The 17,514-nt window shown below is 37.4% G+C and overlaps 2 protein-coding genes across 7 annotated transcripts; one reads left to right on the top strand and one right to left on the bottom strand.

Moving 5' to 3' along the window:
- The first annotated feature begins 987 nt into the window (after positions 1–987).
- LOC124296986 (probable Na(+)/H(+) antiporter nhx-9) lies at positions 988–7,065 on the top strand. Of its 3 annotated transcripts, XM_046747514.1 has the most exons (18): positions 993–1,252; positions 1,401–1,688; positions 1,796–2,059; positions 2,456–2,652; positions 2,750–3,006; positions 3,198–3,415; positions 3,513–3,715; positions 3,881–3,970; positions 4,061–4,131; positions 4,274–4,489; positions 4,627–4,762; positions 4,859–4,999; positions 5,090–5,159; positions 5,384–5,488; positions 5,759–5,818; positions 6,005–6,169; positions 6,236–6,388; positions 6,507–7,065. In XM_046747514.1, the coding sequence occupies exons 2-18, from the start codon at positions 1,529–1,531 to the stop codon at positions 6,731–6,733; spliced, it is 2,733 nt and encodes a 910-aa protein (XP_046603470.1). In that variant the 5' UTR covers positions 993–1,252; positions 1,401–1,528; the 3' UTR covers positions 6,734–7,065. The 3 variants fall into 3 exon arrangements, with proteins under 3 accessions (XP_046603469.1, XP_046603468.1, XP_046603470.1); XM_046747513.1 differs by having other exon boundaries at positions 988–1,688; positions 4,639–4,762; XM_046747512.1 differs by having other exon boundaries at positions 990–1,688.
- On the bottom strand, positions 6,925–16,593 carry LOC124296990 (uncharacterized). Of its 4 annotated transcripts, none has more exons than XM_046747525.1 (6): positions 16,346–16,593; positions 9,376–9,533; positions 8,954–9,188; positions 8,645–8,791; positions 7,700–7,877; positions 6,925–7,630 (listed from the first exon to the last, which is right to left on the bottom strand). In XM_046747525.1, the coding sequence occupies exons 2-6, from the start codon at positions 9,450–9,452 to the stop codon at positions 7,287–7,289; spliced, it is 981 nt and encodes a 326-aa protein (XP_046603481.1). In that variant the 5' UTR covers positions 9,453–9,533; positions 16,346–16,593; the 3' UTR covers positions 6,925–7,286. The 4 variants fall into 4 exon arrangements, 3 of the variants coding, with proteins under 3 accessions (XP_046603481.1, XP_046603480.1, XP_046603482.1); XM_046747524.1 differs by lacking the exon at positions 16,346–16,593 and adding an exon at positions 9,636–9,876; XR_006906494.1 differs by lacking the exons at positions 6,925–7,630; positions 16,346–16,593 and adding exons at positions 8,256–8,389; positions 9,636–9,881 and having other exon boundaries at positions 7,739–7,877.
- Between the last annotated feature and the right edge of the window lie 921 nt (positions 16,594–17,514).

The following is a 17,514-nucleotide window of genomic DNA, read 5'->3' as shown; positions in this document are numbered from 1 at the left end:
TCGTTGTAATGTGAATTTATCAGTGGAAATGGATATGATGAATAAAATATAACGAATAAGTTTGCGCAGAGATCGTCGTCAAAGAAGCCGATCAAATTTTTTTTCCTAACGTATAATTTCTTTGTGTACCTACTCAGAAAAGCAGCTGGCCCGTTAAATCAAAAATTGCTTGAAATAACTAAATGCTTTCTTTTCTGCCTTTTTTCACCATAGGTACGGTTAGCCAAGGATTCATTCGACCCTAGTAAATACTTTATTCGCTGAATTTTGATTGGAACAACCGAATATTTATTGATACAAAAGTGTACTATATTCCCACAAATGATTTGGTTGATTAAACATGGTGATTTGATATAATCCATAAAATGTTTGGTCGTACAGAACTACGCATCTACAAGCAAATTATTCAGTCCAATAATCATTTATTGGTTTCCCGACGTCAACTAGATAAAAAGTTATTTGAAAAAACTACAGTTTTTGCTGAATGAACATGCCCATAGTTATTCTATATCTATGGACATATATCTTCATCGCGTTGACAAACATGCGCGCAGCGGCTAATACCTCAAAAAGTTTTGCGAAATTCGAGACTGTAAATAATTTGTGGTCACGTTGCACATACCTCGGAACCGCATTGCGAGATCCGTTCAGTTATCAGCATTCTTGACGACGATTGTAACGTTTTTTTTCTTTCTTTTTTTTTGCAAAATCCAGAACCGACATCCATGTTTCATAATATACCGCATCGCGCGCTTTGATTATTCTGGGTATATCATAGATCTGACCGTTAAAAAATTAATTAAAGAATCGCGGTGGCTGTTATTTCGTAATATGTAGCAAAACTCCAGCCTCCCCCCTCCCATCTAAGATGTGTTGTGATGGTCGTAGCACGTGGGACGGAGGCTTGCGCACCCCCGCGTTATTTGTCGCATCACGGGTTCGCCGCGCGACGCAACGCTTGCGCGTTTTTGGCGAACGATCAGCTGGCCTGGGGTAGAATTATATATCAGTAACGACGCACTCCCCTGCGAATAATATCGAACGGACGTATTGGAATAAAAGATGGAAACAGGAGGAATGGTTGTCGGTGGAAATTCATCTACCTTATACCGATAAAATGAAATATTGTTCAAAAAATTGAGGGGGCTAACAGCAAGGAAACAACTTAACATTAACATGTATAAATAATATTGAACGTACGTAAAAAGCGGGTCGAAAGAGGAGAAGAAGCAGAAGTGATTATACGAAAAATGTTAGCCTCAACAATAGATTACAAATAATAACCTACACATTGTCTCACAGCCAATACCCAATTATGGCAAAGTTTAACTCGCCCATAAACATCGTTTATGTTATGTGTTTAGTATGTCAAATTAACAAAATATTCGATATTAAATTAGTCGACGCGTCTAGTAACGGTATTAAAAATTCACCGCCGGGTGAAGAAGCATCGACGGCAAAGTATTTTGGAACAAAAAATTTCGAAGACAAACATGTGCCGGACGATCTGCGAAGTCCTTTTCCCGGTATGGAGTTCGGTCCGATGGGTCCAGTCAAAAGACACGATTTCAAAGGGGATGTGGAAAAATCTACGCGTCAATACGATATTGTTACCGTTGAATTTCACAGGGTAGAAACCCCGTTTGTTATCGGTATATGGATATTCTTTGCCAGCATCGCTAAAATAGGTAAGTACACGGCTACATACCCGTATAATACGCAGTTAACTCTTCCGCAAAACGAAACTTTACACTCGCCATGTGACATACGGACAATAATTCCAACCCCTGTACAGGTTTTCACATGGCACCAAAATTAAGCAGAATGTTTCCCGAATCGTGTCTCCTCATCGTCGTCGGGGTCGTAGTCGGAGTATTGCTATTCCACGCCGGTAGCGTCCACGTATCCCCGCTAACTCCAGACACATTTTTTCTCTACATGCTACCACCGATAATATTGGACGCCGGATACTTTATGCCGAATAGATTATTCTTTGACCATTTGGGAACTATACTGCTATTTGCCGTCCTTGGAACCATATTCAACACCTTGTCCATCGGTAAGCGTAAGAGAAATATTATGTGGGTTCTGTAATGCTAAGCGCAACCTACATTGCGGTGCCGATTCACACTGCGAAGCTGGTTCGCGTCTAGAATTATTTCAAGTCTGGAAAACACAGGAATTCGCAGTTACTGTGTTATTCTTATCCTTTCCTTACAATTCATTTTTCAATTATATCACCACCTAAATAGTTTCGTACGTACAACACTTATTATACTCGATTTTTACTTTGTCTAATGAAACGTCGTGTAGAATAGCTCAATAGAAATAGTAAACATTTGACGCGGGGAAACCGAAAACGCGAGGTTGATTCGGAATGTTAAAATGCGTAGAGCCTGGCTGGTTAAACCACGAATATAGAACTTTTTGATAAAATAAGACGTCATATTTTCAGGTGGATCACTGTGGATATTAGGACAAAGCGGTTTATTCGGGTGTAAGCCACCGCTGCTTCACATGTTCCTGTTCTCAGCCTTGATAAGTGCCGTAGATCCTGTAGCCGTGTTAGCTGTTTTTGAGGAAATTCACGTTAATGAAATACTGTACATAGTTGTGTTTGGAGAGAGTTTGTTGAACGATGCTGTTACCGTGGTAAATATTCCTGCGTTCGAGGTGTGGAGCCGTGCTCGTGAAAGATTAATTAACAGGCCTATCGCTTTGTTTTTCTTTTTTTAAACTATATATACAGGTACTTTACAACATGTTTGAAGCTTACAGTGAAATGGGTGAGGCCCGGATAGTCTATACCGACATAATGTCGGGATTTATGTCGTTTTTAGTCGTTGCTATTGGTGGCACAATAATTGGTATTGCCTGGGGATTTGCTACTGGATTCGTAACTAGATTTACGGATCAAGTACGGGTCATTGAGCCGATATTTATATTCGTTATGGCCTATTTGGCCTACCTTAACGCAGAGATCTTCCACATGTCGGGAATATTAGCGTGAGTTACCGTCACTTTTATTTTTCCCGCCATAACGTCGGCAATCTAGCTGGTAAATAGATGGTGAATTTTTTGGCAAAATTGACGTAGATCTTGCCAAAGATAACGCACGACGCTACTCTCATGTGTGATGTAAAATCTATATGGAGTAGTGGGTTTTCACAGTCCAATTATTCATATTTTTCTTTCAGAATAACATTTTGTGGTATAACAATGAAGAATTACGTGGAAGCAAACATATCGCACAAATCGCATACCACTGTTAAATATACAATGAAAATGCTCTCGAGTAGCTCCGAAACAATAATATTCATGTTCCTCGGGGTAGCAACTGTCAACAACAAACACCATTGGAATACATGGTTCGTTGTAATGACCATAGTATTTTGTTCCGTCTACCGTATTATCGGTGAGTAGCCGTTTCTTTTTCAATTACGGACGGTTTTACGTAATTTTCAAGATTGCAGGCAAGGCGCGTACACAGGCTAATCCTTTTCCCTCACCAGGTGTGGTGCTCTTGGCTGCTGTAGCGAATCAATTCCGCTTACACAAATTGGATAAGGTTGAGAAGTTCGTAATGTCTTACGGCGGTTTGCGGGGTGCTGTAGCATTCGCGTTGGTCTTGTTGATTGATCCCGCTCACGTTCCGCTTCAACCGATGTTCGTCACCACGACTATCGCTGTTATTTACTTCACAGTCTTTATTCAGGTATAAGGAATAGTATATAGGTACAGTAGTTATCGGATCTCCGTTAATACCCGCGTGATTCTTGCGTTGGTTTTGTAACTCCGAGTTAAAACTACACATCCGCTTACGATAAGCTCGAATGTTTAAATGCAGATGTATAAGTTATAATTCGAATCATTATTTCAGGGAATTACCATCAAGCCTCTCGTCAGAATATTGAACGTAAAAAGAGCTGAGAAACGAAAGCCCACTATGAATGAAAGGATTCACGAACGAGTAAGCATCGCAGCAGTACACTTTACAGCGCAATGTTTATTAAATATGATAGAGCTTGACGTAATTTTCATTTTCGGCGTATGCTAACAGATCATGGACCACACGATGACCGGAATTGAAGACATATTAGGCAAACATGGGAATTACCACGTCAGGGATAAGTAAGTACAGATTGTTCGATTGTAGGAATATTTTCAACACTTACATATGTATAACATGGGAAAATAATCGTACTATTTGTTTCTTGTTCCTCTCTATTTCTCTTTCTCTCTCTCTCTCTCCCTCTCTCGCTCGTTCTTTCAGATTTAAACGATTTGACAACAAGTTCATTCGTCCCTATCTCCTGAGAAATCATCAAGGGGCTGAGCCGAAAATTCTAGAAACTTATTCAAAACTAACAATGAAAGATGCGATGGAATACATAAGAAGAAATGCGTCGACTATAGGAAATATTAGCGGCACAGAGAGCATGTCTGCAATATTTCGCAACTACAGTAACACTGGTCAATTCAATGGCAGGTTAGTTCAGAAAAACATTGCACAAGATTATTCATGCACGTACGAATAATTGTACCGTCGTTATTCAATAGTTTCGTTTCTGAATTTTCCGGGGTTATAATTTTGCAAAAATTTTGAAATCTACACGTCAATTACAGCCCAAGTTTTAGTCAACTAGAATCTAGCTGGAACATTGATCTCCAAGAACTGGAGTATAATCCGTCAAAGAAAGACTTGACAGATGCCAAAATACATCACTTACTTGCGGAAGAATTGTGCAAGCCGTATAAACGCGTAAGTTATATCAAACTCAAAGTTACTCGCATCCGGTATCCGTCGATTACTTATGGTTGGAGACAATGCGAACAAACATTTTCATAATCGTTACAGCATCGTCGCCTTAGTTATAGTCGTCACGCGGTTAACGATCGTGACTTATCGACGCAAGTAAACTATAAAATGCACATGAACATAAGACGTATGATGGGAGAGCATAAGCATCGAAACAAACGCAGCAAGAAATTGCCAAAAGTACGTTTAACTTGTCAACACATTTACAGTTTCGAGTTTCTCTTTGCTTCCACGCGAATGAGAGGTAAACAATTTTTCTTTCATTTGTAGGAAGGAAAGCAAAACCACGTCAGTTTCCCGGAATTTCAACAGAATGGCTCTACTAAATTATTTTCACAAGGTACTGCATATAAATTCCATAATTGAAAAATACCCGTTAACTATGGGTAATTTAATTTATTCTGGGGTTAATTCTCACGAGGGAAAACCATAAGAAAATAAATATGAATATACAGAAGTATTCATTAACGTGTAGGCAATAAAATTAGAAAAAAAGGAAGCGACGATATGGAAGGAACCCGAATATTATTCAGTGGATTTTCGTTAATTTAAATAATTTCTTAGATTACATCAATGAAGTACTTTATGAATCCGAATGTAAGGATGGATATAAACCAAGTAATAAAGATGATTGGGAGTCCGGGATTACATTCACAGCACGTTCATCAGGTAAACTAAAATCAAGTCTATGACAATATTGTATTGTATTAATTGACAGTTGACCAATGCTAAAATCAGATGTCGACAATAAGGGTGTACGTTATTTCAACTTCAATATAAGCTGAAGCATTATAAGCAATTAAAGCGTTTACTAGATTTTTTCGAACCTATACAGGGCCTAGAAACTTATTGTTCAACCAGAATCGGACTTGAAAGTAAGAAGTTGAAAAAATCCCAAGCGCGATAAATACTTCTACATTTACATGTTTTCTGTTACAGATCCCCCAAACGCTCTGGATTTGCAACTGGATTTAGTAGGATTGCCACGTGACATGGAAGGTACAAATATCTGAGTTTGCGCAAAGCCTACAAACGTTGGACAATTTGTTTTTACCGTTTTTTAAAATGATAAAGTTGCTCATTTCTTGAACGTGGAGTAAAACTGACAATCTTCACTGAACGTAAATTCAGGTGAAAAACGTATACTTACTTGTATGAAGTAATTTGTCTATAATAAATTTCTAGGAGACTGCCAACGAGCCACAACTCCAACAGCAACGGAAACGATGCTGCCTTGGAAGAGAGAAGATGATTATGATTCCACACGTCCAGTGAAGCAAAATGAATTCCCCGCTTGGTGTTCCAATAAGGAATATTTGGCTTACAATTCGCCATCAGCAACGTTTCTGGGTGAGTAGCTATAAGCCTGTGTAGTACATGCGATTATCATCCATCCAATCTCATACATGTTTCTAGGAGGGATTGAACAGCCTAAAGTTCAATCGGTCATTGGTCTTTTCGCTCAGGAGAGTATTTGCTCGATAAACTCAACGGGATCACAAGATGGTATTGAAAGCACACCTTCCGTGGCGCAATTAGAATATTGCTACTCTCCATTGAGAATAACAGGTACTTGTAATGGCGAAATGAAACTCAATGTGACTTTTCCATAGATAATTGATCCTGACAGGAATTAAGGAGATTGTAACTCAAGAGTTCCTTATTATTAGAATGATTAAAATTACAGATGGTGCTCACCGATCGTCTCGTCGAGGATCAATGATGGAATTGAGATCGGTCGAGCCAGTATCACAAGAAAAGCCCGCAAACGGATCACATTCTTTACCCGAATGCTGGAATCCACAAAAATTGCGTTTATCACAATTTCCATACGCAGTAAAAACGCCTAGCTTATCAACGGCTCTTATAACTTCGTCTTCTGATTCGTCAGATTATGAAGAAGAAAATATATGAAAATAATCTTTCCAGAGTACTGAAAATGAGATTAGCTGTAATATAAATTGAACAAATTTTATTTAGCCTTAGGTTAATCAACTAATCGTTGTGTATTGCAGCACGCCACCAACTTCATCGATTCATTGGTATTATTCTACTTTATTTTCGGCGATAAAAATTCACAAAGACTCATATTTTTTCATCTGACACTGTATCGTCACGGACCTATGTGTAAGTTGTTGATTCTGAAACTATCTTGATTGCAATAAGAAAACGTCTGAAATAGATTTGGCGCAAACTGTAGAAACTAGTGTTGTAAAAAGTTGATAATAAAGAAATTCGGAACACCAGATCTTGATATCGATCATACCTATTATAAATCCCCTATTATTACTTGCCATATACGAGATCTTAATATGGTTGAACATGATTAGAATATTGATAAATTAGGAATTTCGTTATGATCACCTTTACGAAGATCCAGAAATATCCAACTATTCAATAATGAGATAACTGGGTTTTGTTATTTGGAAACAACTTTATTGTCAACTTAATAAGCAGAGCAAAATCATTATTTGATTTTTGTAGAATATTGATTTGAGGTGAGACTTTTGAGCGAAACAGGATTACACAGGATAACCAAGTCGATGAAAGCCACAGCAGTCAGTAGAGCCTGACTTAATCCTTCTTTTCTAAATTTATTGCTCCCATTGTATAAGCTTGCTTCAAAAGGATCAATAATTACTGGTAGAATATGTGATAAGGATTTGCTAATATTATCGTCTATAATTGTTTGTACTAAGGAATCTGCTGACACAGTTTCACGACCAATAATTAATTGAAATAATTTTGGTGGTATATTTGGTCGTATGAAATAGTGATTATCAATCTGCGTGTAGCTTGGTCCCTCATTTCCTGAAAATAAATATATCATTAGGATGCCGTCATAGATATGATTTACTGAAACTCAACAGTTTTTCTTACCATCGGACTGATTGAATTTTGTACTGATTAACATTTGTAACGTCATAGCCAACTGAAAGCGTTGTATATTCCTAAGCATAGTTTTGCTATCAATTTTATTTTGAAAATTCGTGAGGGGAGTTACATCTTCTGCTACATAGACATCTGACACAGGCAGTTTGCTCCAGACTTCTAATGCCTATAATTGAAATCGAATGTCCTCAAAGTGTTTTTCGATTTCGGTTGTCAGAGTTTTAGTGTAGTTCCATCCGAGAGAAAATGATTTCTGCTGCTTATATGTAAAGACTATTTTTGCTGAAACATTCTTTTCGTTTGGTAGACGATTATATCCATTTATTTCAACCCATCTTCTTCACAGGGCTAATTGCCGCAATTATCAAGCCATACACATATGTCTATTTACGCGACATTGTGATTAAATAATGTTGTATTTTATACATTATTTCAATATAACAAATACTAATTGTTTCGTTGAAGGCAATTTTGTCGATGCAACAATCGATTTTCTGACAGATGCTTACAGAGTTCATACTAATCCTGCATTGTTTGCACCTACTTATTTTGATTCATTATGGTAATTTCGTTTCAATGGCCGTTTGCAACTCTGGCAATGAATTAAGCAGTTTTGTAGCGTGTAGCACAACTTGTACACTGAATCAGGCATATTCAGTCCATCAGGTACATAAAGCTCTACAAATTTATTTAAGAATATGAAAAACAAGCATTTTGGTAACTATAAGAATTTCGTGATGTTTCAAGTTGTGCTGGAGAGTTGACAAAAATTGTCTTGCGCAGTTAAGCTATTTATCTATCATCTCAAAAGTAAATCATAAGAACTGAAGCCTATGCACCAAAGGCAATCAACCCTGATCTTGGGTTTTACGATTGTCTAGAGTACAAGTACATCACCTAGTAAAGTTCGAATGACGCATATTTTTATCTTACCACATTGTGAAACAAATTGGTATTGATTTGCTTAGGCCATTCCGGAAAGTCACAAGCATCCCATACCAACAAATGACCATCGATATCCATTTTTGTCCAACTCACATGTGTCAAGCCTACATGAATACTTGTTACAGTTTTAATTTTCTGAAAATAATTACACCAAACGTGGTCATCGTGGTCATTATCGTCATCAAGTCTTCAATTTTTAGTTGAAATTACTAGTTTTCATACATCACCTACTATTTTTTAGATAAAGGCAATGAATCAATAAAGAGCTAACAATAGATAATGATTTGACATACTCACAGATCTTTTCTCTTTCGTTAAAGCATTCAAAGTGATATTCTGCAGTACTTTTTTCAGTGGCTTATCCAATGATCTGGTTTTGTCTATGGGCTCTTCCGCTATTGAGCAAAGGAGTTTTTCCAGATACTTCTTGTCGAAATTCTCAACATCAAGTAATTGTTTTATACTTGTAAATGGTCCTTTCTTTATCCGGTATTTTTGAATTTGTTGGGAGCATCCTTTAGAAATGTCGTACCTGCATGGTTATCCATTATTCGAATAAAATCTATGCTATAATTTTGATGCTTTGAACAACAACGCGATATCAAAAATAGAGAATATCGATGTTTCAACAAACGCTTATATTATTTTGTAATATATAGCTTCATGATCAAATACAAGTTTGACATAAAATTTCTCACAACAAATTCATTTACGTTCACCTAGTCAAATTGCTAGGACATGTTGAATTCAAAACAGTGAGTATTCGGTCCACTGTTTGGTTGTCGTACTTCGACATGAATTCCAAACCAGGCGCCACCTCGGACGATTCTTTTGCTGGTGCGGTAGGTATTTTTAAATGAAAGTAGGAATTTGCTATCTGAAATTGATTGTTTTGAAAAAATCGCTGACTGTGTAGTTTTCTAATCTCTAAATTAAACGTTAACGATACTGATTAAACATTTGAAACTAAAAACCTTACCCTCTGAGCACTTGCCCATTTCACAGTGATGCACCTAACCCCGACCTTAATCAGCATAATTTAGTCTGTCAACTCAAAATCACAGACTCAAAACTTTTCTCGATTAATTGCAATGATTGGTTTCCACGTTGAACAAAAATAAGTAATAATTTACGTCGTGATCACGTTACAAACAGTCGACGGAGCATGCACGCGTGCAAGGTCGTAGGGGTATGCGTGTATGTATGTAGGTTATGACAACTACCGGTAGGCTTTTTTTAAATACAACATCTGTTTTGTGCCGCCATCTTGAATGACAGCAGACGACCGCCAGCCTTGAATATGCCTTAAGTAGACGATCCATGTGCTCAATGTTTGTTACTAGTGTCAAAGGTATAGAATTATATTATAGGTATATTCCAAATGTTGTACAAGCTTCAGTTTTCTCCCAATATTTTGCTACCGCTAGCTGATAAATTTCAACGTACGTATAATCCAGTATAGTGCATTAAAAATGACTAACAATGAATGTTCCATTGTTGAATGTGAGTCAAAGAATGCTGGAAAATTTTAAACACTTACGCGTAAAGAGAAAACGTGTAAATTTAAACTCTGAATAACAAAATTGGAGACCTGCAGTAAGAAAATCATGGGTAATTGATCAAATGTGATGCGATGTGACTATTCTCGATTTTCATAAATCAACATTTAAGTTTGAGTCCCTAAACTTGAAGCAAAAATTTCAAATAAACTATGAAATATGTAAATTAATTTTTTTCATCGTACTGATCACCATCACAAATTCCATGGTATTTTCAAGTTTTTTAAATTTTTACCGTTGTTGGTACCCATTCCGTCCTAAATGAAAAGTTGTACCTAGTAAATACAGCAAATGTATTAAAATAACTGTTATCGTAATGCGTACGGATAAAATATAACGAGGATAACTGACAAATGGTTTCAAATAATAATAATTTAAGAATAATAGTCATTGCAACTAGGTACTCATGAATAAATATACATCTTGGGAAGGACTAAAACTAAAAAAAATCGTGTCTTAATTTTAAGGAATTAGTAAACTATGTGAAGATCGTCCATTTCTAGTAATAGTTAGCGGTTATTGATTGAAGTTTGAATTGCAAACCAGGTTCATTATAAGTCGTCTCGATACGTCAGCAATTCTTACAATCAAATTACCGTGGAGCAAATAATGTTGCATCAACAATAACGGTATCGGCTATTTCAGGATCACAAAAAATTGCTGCATCGTTAGGTTCCATCTAAAAAGCGACAAGTTGCAAGCTGCTAACCATTGACAAAAAAGGTTGACGAGGTTTACGTGTACACTTTTACAATTAGAGTGAGAACTATTATACATGCAGTTTTCTAAACGATATAGTACGTACTGTGTAGGTATTTTGTTGTAATAAAATTGAAACGGAATTTCAGATGTTTATTTATCGCACAAGTAGGTACGTTATTCATATATTATTGATATTATTTTTTAGAGACTTATTAATTGAAATGGAAGGGGATATTTTAATACACGTAACACACTGTCGATTTTAATGATGAGGATATTCTGAAATATTCATGAGGGCTTTGAAATGAGTCGTAAATGTAATTTAAATGTCAAAACCTCCCTACAGCTTAATATCAACCCGACTGACTATTTATGTGGTGATTATAATTACGAGATGGGCGAATGAAGGCTGCGACGTTGTGCTTGAAAATATGCAATTTTACACTTGTATAATGATATTTCATATAGTTCACTATTTCGTCTAATACGTACGGCTACAATCTAATTGTTCTTTAATCAAATCACAGTAGGCTTGTTACGCACCTCTTATTACTTACAAAACTATAAAGCAATTGCGTAAAAAGTCCAATTCTCTTTACATTACATATACATATACACATATTATACTATGTATTATAATATTGTATTATATTACATTACATGTAAAAAACACAGTGAAAAGAAGGTCAGTTGAAAACGTTAGACGTGACAGATTCAACGTATATATCATTATCTATTATTATATATACCTATATGCTGACATATACGTTCAAAATCAATACGTAATCTGTTGCAGAGTTACAGATTTGTAATCGTTGAGATACAATAATTATCTAATCATTCATACGATTTTTATTCTAACTAGTTTTCATTCTTTTTTCCTCTCTTGTGTTGCAAGTTTTTTTTTTTTATTTCTCCTTCGTTTCCCACCACCCTTGTTGATCCACAAACTTGCCTCCAATATTTATTATAAAGATCTCCAAAAATGTACCTATACCAGTCACCTAACTTTGAAACTCGTACGTATCGATATACTCATACATTATAATTACACACCATTTGCATATTACCGTACATACATTAATACGCGAATTCTGTTATTGAGCGGAACTGAAAAAAGATAGTGTCTAATGTAATATATCGATCTTTAAAAGCGATTTTTAAATGAATTCGTCTATCTACATCAACGTATTAGTTACATTCGCTCGCTACCGCGTTCTCTGTATTTATAGATTTTTGATTTACGTATAGACTACTTGAATCTATTACAATATATTATCAATAATAGTTAACATTAACAAGAAAATGTTTCTAATTTTTTCCATTTTGTTTTATTCTTATTGTTAATTTTGATCGGTGTATGAACCGTTAGAGATTATACGGTGAAGTATAGCGTATTTATCAAACGTGCGGATATGGGGTAGCAAGAGATGGAATTTATTGAACTAGGTTGAATGCAACTCTAACGCTATTGCTCTAAAAGAAACGAATTTTCAACTAGAAGCGCCAAAATCGACAAATCACGAAAACAAATTTCGTTTCGAAATGTTTGATGTTTGAGTTATTTATTTATGATTCTAGGTGTATCCTTTCGAGCTGATTTTATTGAAAAAATTCTTATAGTACATTATGATTATTACTATAATATCGTTTAAACGATTGTGATGATTCTTTTTTGGTCTGTGAAACTAACGATAATTCATTCCGTTCAAATTAGGGTATAAATTTGTAGCTCAATGTTATTACACTTATAACGCATATAACGCAGAAATATAATACGGGGTGATGCGATGACTACTATGGAATAATTGTTGTTGCAAAAATAAGAATATAACATTTGTTATAGCTGAGGTTTGCGTTTTTGGAAGGACGTTGTTTATTGTTTATTGTACATGAATTGTATACTGTCTCTGTTTATGCTGTGTAAAAATATAAAACATTTCGATATTGTACAGACTTGTTATGGGTATGTATAATGTATAATGTATAACATATTGACCAGCTGATGATCGTGATGGACATTACAGCGCGTCATATGTACGATATTTATTTACTTGAGTAGGTATATGGCAATATCACTACTTACACTTCTATTCACATCCGTTAATCGATCATATTACGCGCGTTAAACGTTATAGATGCGTGCGTACCGACTTACGTGACGAAAATGATTGGAGGAAAGAAATATTTTATGTTTATTTCGAAACGCAATCCTTATAACATAAAAATCAAAAATTGAGAAGCTTGTACATGTAACATAAGCAGAAGAATAGAAGTTATTTTCGCATTTTGATAATGATAATTGTTTCGGAGAAATATATCTTTTCAAAGCAGATACATAATTGGGTACCATTTTCCCCCGAAATTTAATTTTGAAAAACGACCCAACTTCTGGCGGCAACTTACAATTATACGGATCGAAATTTCCGCAAATTGTATGACGGATTTGCCGCGAGCTGAATTAGCTGGCATCTGGTGCAAAAATTGTTGTACTACAGTGTATTGTATACACATGCAAATGCAAGAGTATGACAAAAAAAAGGGCACGTAATATGCGCATCCTGATGTTAATAATGAAATTTTCCCCATATATACGGATAGTTACAGATGACAGAAAATGATTGAACAAAAAATGAGAAAAATATTCAACAAATAAAATACGTAATTGGATAATTACCGGCAGCATAAATTTTATACATACATCGATACGTGTAGAAGTTCTTTAATATTACTGTGGCGCGACTACAGAATCTATTATACCTGCATACACTTACCGATACTCGCCAAACGAGATTAAACTTGACAGTAGTTTAACGAGCCAGTAGCGAATGAGTGAACTTTTAACGTGCCTCTTACTTATGAAAAAATATCATAAGCCCGACGAACAGGGCATGAGCATGTGTGTAACGTACGCCTGGATATATAAAGCTGAAAGTATATATTTCTATGCACGTATTGCAAATTATAATTTACATACATACACGCATACGTGCATACAGACGGGCAGGTATGTAACGGTAGGATAGCGTTCTCCGATCTCTTCTCGGTTTATAATATATGGGTAGAGATTCGCAGCTTATTCGGCTGTTGCTGTGCACTGCTAATTGCAAGATTCGTGAACGGTGCAGCAAACTAAAGATGAGGATCACAGCCTGATCGTGACGCACGAAAGAACCCGAGCGAAATTTTCTGTTGCCGAAATATTTATTTCCCCGCGTAAATGTTATTTAACTATCGTAAACATATGCAGATTGGGATTTATTATACATTATATTACGCGTTAAACTCCCCGTAGGTATATAATATGTATGAATACGTATAGAGAGTGTTGCTGACGCTGGCAAACAGCTTGTCAAGTTAGAATATGATATTTATTTCGGAACTCAACTTATTGCTCGGCGCATTCCGACAACAACCGCAGTCTGTAACGTCAAACCTGAAGAGGACCGGTCCTTAAAAGCAAAATATTCGCTTCATCGGACGGACAAGACGCGTCGAAATCTCTTATGCGTGCGTACGCATACGTATGTGTACAGGTATTCACGTACACGATGAGGCGTCTCAGAACGCAAATACGGGGCCTCATCGAGTCGGTAATGTCCGTTCATAAATCTTGGAACAGTCAAAATTATACTCATCGACATGTTTTGTGAGAGAAAAAAATCTTCACATCGCTATAATGATATTTAGAAGTCGTTCTATGCTGTGTAAAAAATCATAAATCCGATGTAGAGTTTCGCATTTCATTTTTCTTATCGTACGTTACGCACGTAATAATAAATATTTTGGAAAGTTTGTGTGATTTTCTTGAAGACGATAAAGAGGTAGAGAAAAAGATCTTTTTCCGGTAATTCGTATCGGGTCAAACGGAATCACGATTTGAAACGAATAGCGTATCTTAAATCGAAAATGAATTCGCAGTTTTCATAGCGATTATTTCATTTACAGACCAAACTTTTCGTCGAATATTACAAAAATTCACCAGCTACGTGAATGTAAGTTTTATGCAGCTGAAAATGTATAGATAAAATCTGATGACTCGATGCAGTTGCAAAGTAACCTTAATTTATGCGTAATGTATAAAACGGAAGGTATCAAAATTTGCTAAATATGATTGTCTTCCCTTTTTCTCAGACTACCCAAATAAAATATCTTTCTTCGCATTATACAAATCTAAACATTCCTAAATTACCAAACCATTCCCCCACTCTACGGTTTCCCCATTGCTCGACAGCCTGTGATGACACATGCATACATACATGTGTGTGCACGTGTGTGCATACATATTCCTTAAACAAAAGACATGTAGTAGATACGCAGGTAGATAGGTATACACATATGCGGAGTGTGTGTTTTCGCATTAGGTAGGTATAACATACTATATTTCATGTGGGATGATCGGGACAATAGTTTGCAGGGCATATTTTCTTTTCAATACGTAATCAATAAGTGCGCGGTAGTTTTTCTCTACGCCTGCAGATATTAATCTTTAAAAGCGAATGTGTACTTTTATTCATTATTATTATTATTGTTATTTTTTTTTTAATTTCCAAGTTTAATTTCCGATACGTCGATTTACAAATGTGGCAAAAACGTCTATGACGCGTGCCTCAGCAATGTTGTTTGATCCTGACTTGTGTCTTTCGATTAGAAGAGTATGTATTACACGTATATAAATGGGATTCTCCGTATACGCGATCGGGACAGACGGACATATAACCCGGCGATTTTGAGTTTATAGAATAAAATATTCTCCTTGTGCGACGAACCGGCAGCGAGGACTGCATTAGCCCCCCCCCCCGGTTTGTCCGCTCTGCCCTGCAGCGTCAGAGCACAAAAACGGCCTGGCCGATTCGAAGGTCGGTGAGCTCGGTATCATTGGCGTAGTCTTTCGTTTAGCATACGCTTATACACCATGCATCTTTCGGCTCCTTTGCCGAGCGGATCTGCCGCGCGAAACGAACCTCAGCGAAAGTAAATTACAGGCTTTTCATTACGCGCGAACGTTTGTTCTTCTTCCTAAGCGCGTAAGAATCTATATAAACTAGGCGAGATCGATAACGAAACTCTTCAAGACGTGCGGTATCGAAAAATCGTTTTATCGGAAGGACTCTTACCGCACATTGAAAGGGGGAGGGATGTTTGCCGAGTTAGAATTATCCCGGGGTTAGGTTTTGAGTCGTTAACTCGTCCAGGTACGTCGGTCTAGCTATACGATTATCGCCGAGCGATCAACGAGATAAAGAGTGATGTAGATACCGAGAAAGAATGCACTGCAAGCTAAGATCGTGCGAAAAATAGCGAGGAACGGTGAAATTATAATCACGTGGTAGTTTTTTCGGGAGTGTGCAAAGTAGCGAATGCGTGTACCGCTACAGTCTGAAAGTAGGTATGAAAGAGAGGAAAACAAAGTGTGTAATACATATACCTATATATCAACACACGATCGGGAAGTACCGCGTGAACAAGAGTAACACTCCCTCTCCGTCGCTCGGGTTGCAGTACGATGAGTAGAGTAGTAGGCCACGTGCCGCTCCGTGCACAAGTTCCGCGACCCAAGTTGCTCTTTTTCCTTGCCTCCGATCTTTTATTTCACTGCAAGATCAACTGTTGGACGGTTGTTTCAGGGGCAAATAAAATATAAAAGGGATTCGGGTGTGCTGCGTCAGTGCGCGGACCGAAGACCACCACCACCCTTCCCCTCCCTTCTCCTCGCTACTCTTCTCTTCCCTGCCCCGTCGGTCCTCCCTTCCCCCCTGCCCCACCGCTCCCTCTTCGCGCGCTCTCCCTAACCTCCCCGCCCCGCCCCAAATCTTGCCGTCGAGTCCCCCTCCTCCTCCCCCCCACCCCGCGATCTCAGCCGTCCCTTCCTCGACGACTCGTCATCCCGCCGGTCCCGAGCTTTCTTGATCGTCGCGACGCGTCGCGTTCTCAACTTCTTAATTTTATGGGTACCGCTCGTGTGTTTGGTCTATTGCATACGCATACGTATATGTATACGTATATGCGGGAGAACCGAGTGTTTTGTTCGTTTCGTAGAAACGCAAGATCCTCTGTTCTGTTTCGCATTATCGACGTTAGAATTGATTGTAACGTAGTACCTTGACGGTTTTTTTTAATTTTTTTTTTTTTTTATCCAGCTCCCTCTTTGATACTTGATGGCGGAATAGTTTGTTCACATCCGCATCGTTCACCGTTTATCGATAAAATTTCAAGCGAAGAATCGAGCAATCTTTGCTTTCGTACGTTGTAGTAAACTCGAAGTATTTTCCGCGAAATGTGTACGTTTGGTGCCGAAATCGCGATGTTTCTTTGCATTTCGGTCGCACCCAGGAATGAGTCAGAACCTATTTGGATAAAATATCAGATGCTTCGGCAGCAGTTCACGGAGAATGCTGAGACGCTGCTAACTACAATGAGTTTCATTGATACTACTGGTCACGTTAATGAAACTGGCGTAAATAGGCGACTTTGTTTATGCGGCCACCTGCAGGGGCGTTAGACCTGTTCTTTTGGGGATAAACCAATTGTATTAGGGGATAAGTGGAAACTACAAATGGTTGTACCGGGCAACCTACCGCGGCTGCGTCCGAACGA

Source organism: Neodiprion virginianus, chromosome 2 (genome assembly GCF_021901495.1).
Source record: "Neodiprion virginianus isolate iyNeoVirg1 chromosome 2, iyNeoVirg1.1, whole genome shotgun sequence".
Classification (NCBI taxonomy): domain Eukaryota; kingdom Metazoa; phylum Arthropoda; class Insecta; order Hymenoptera; family Diprionidae; genus Neodiprion; species Neodiprion virginianus.
This window is presented reverse-complemented; position numbering and strand designations above follow the sequence as displayed.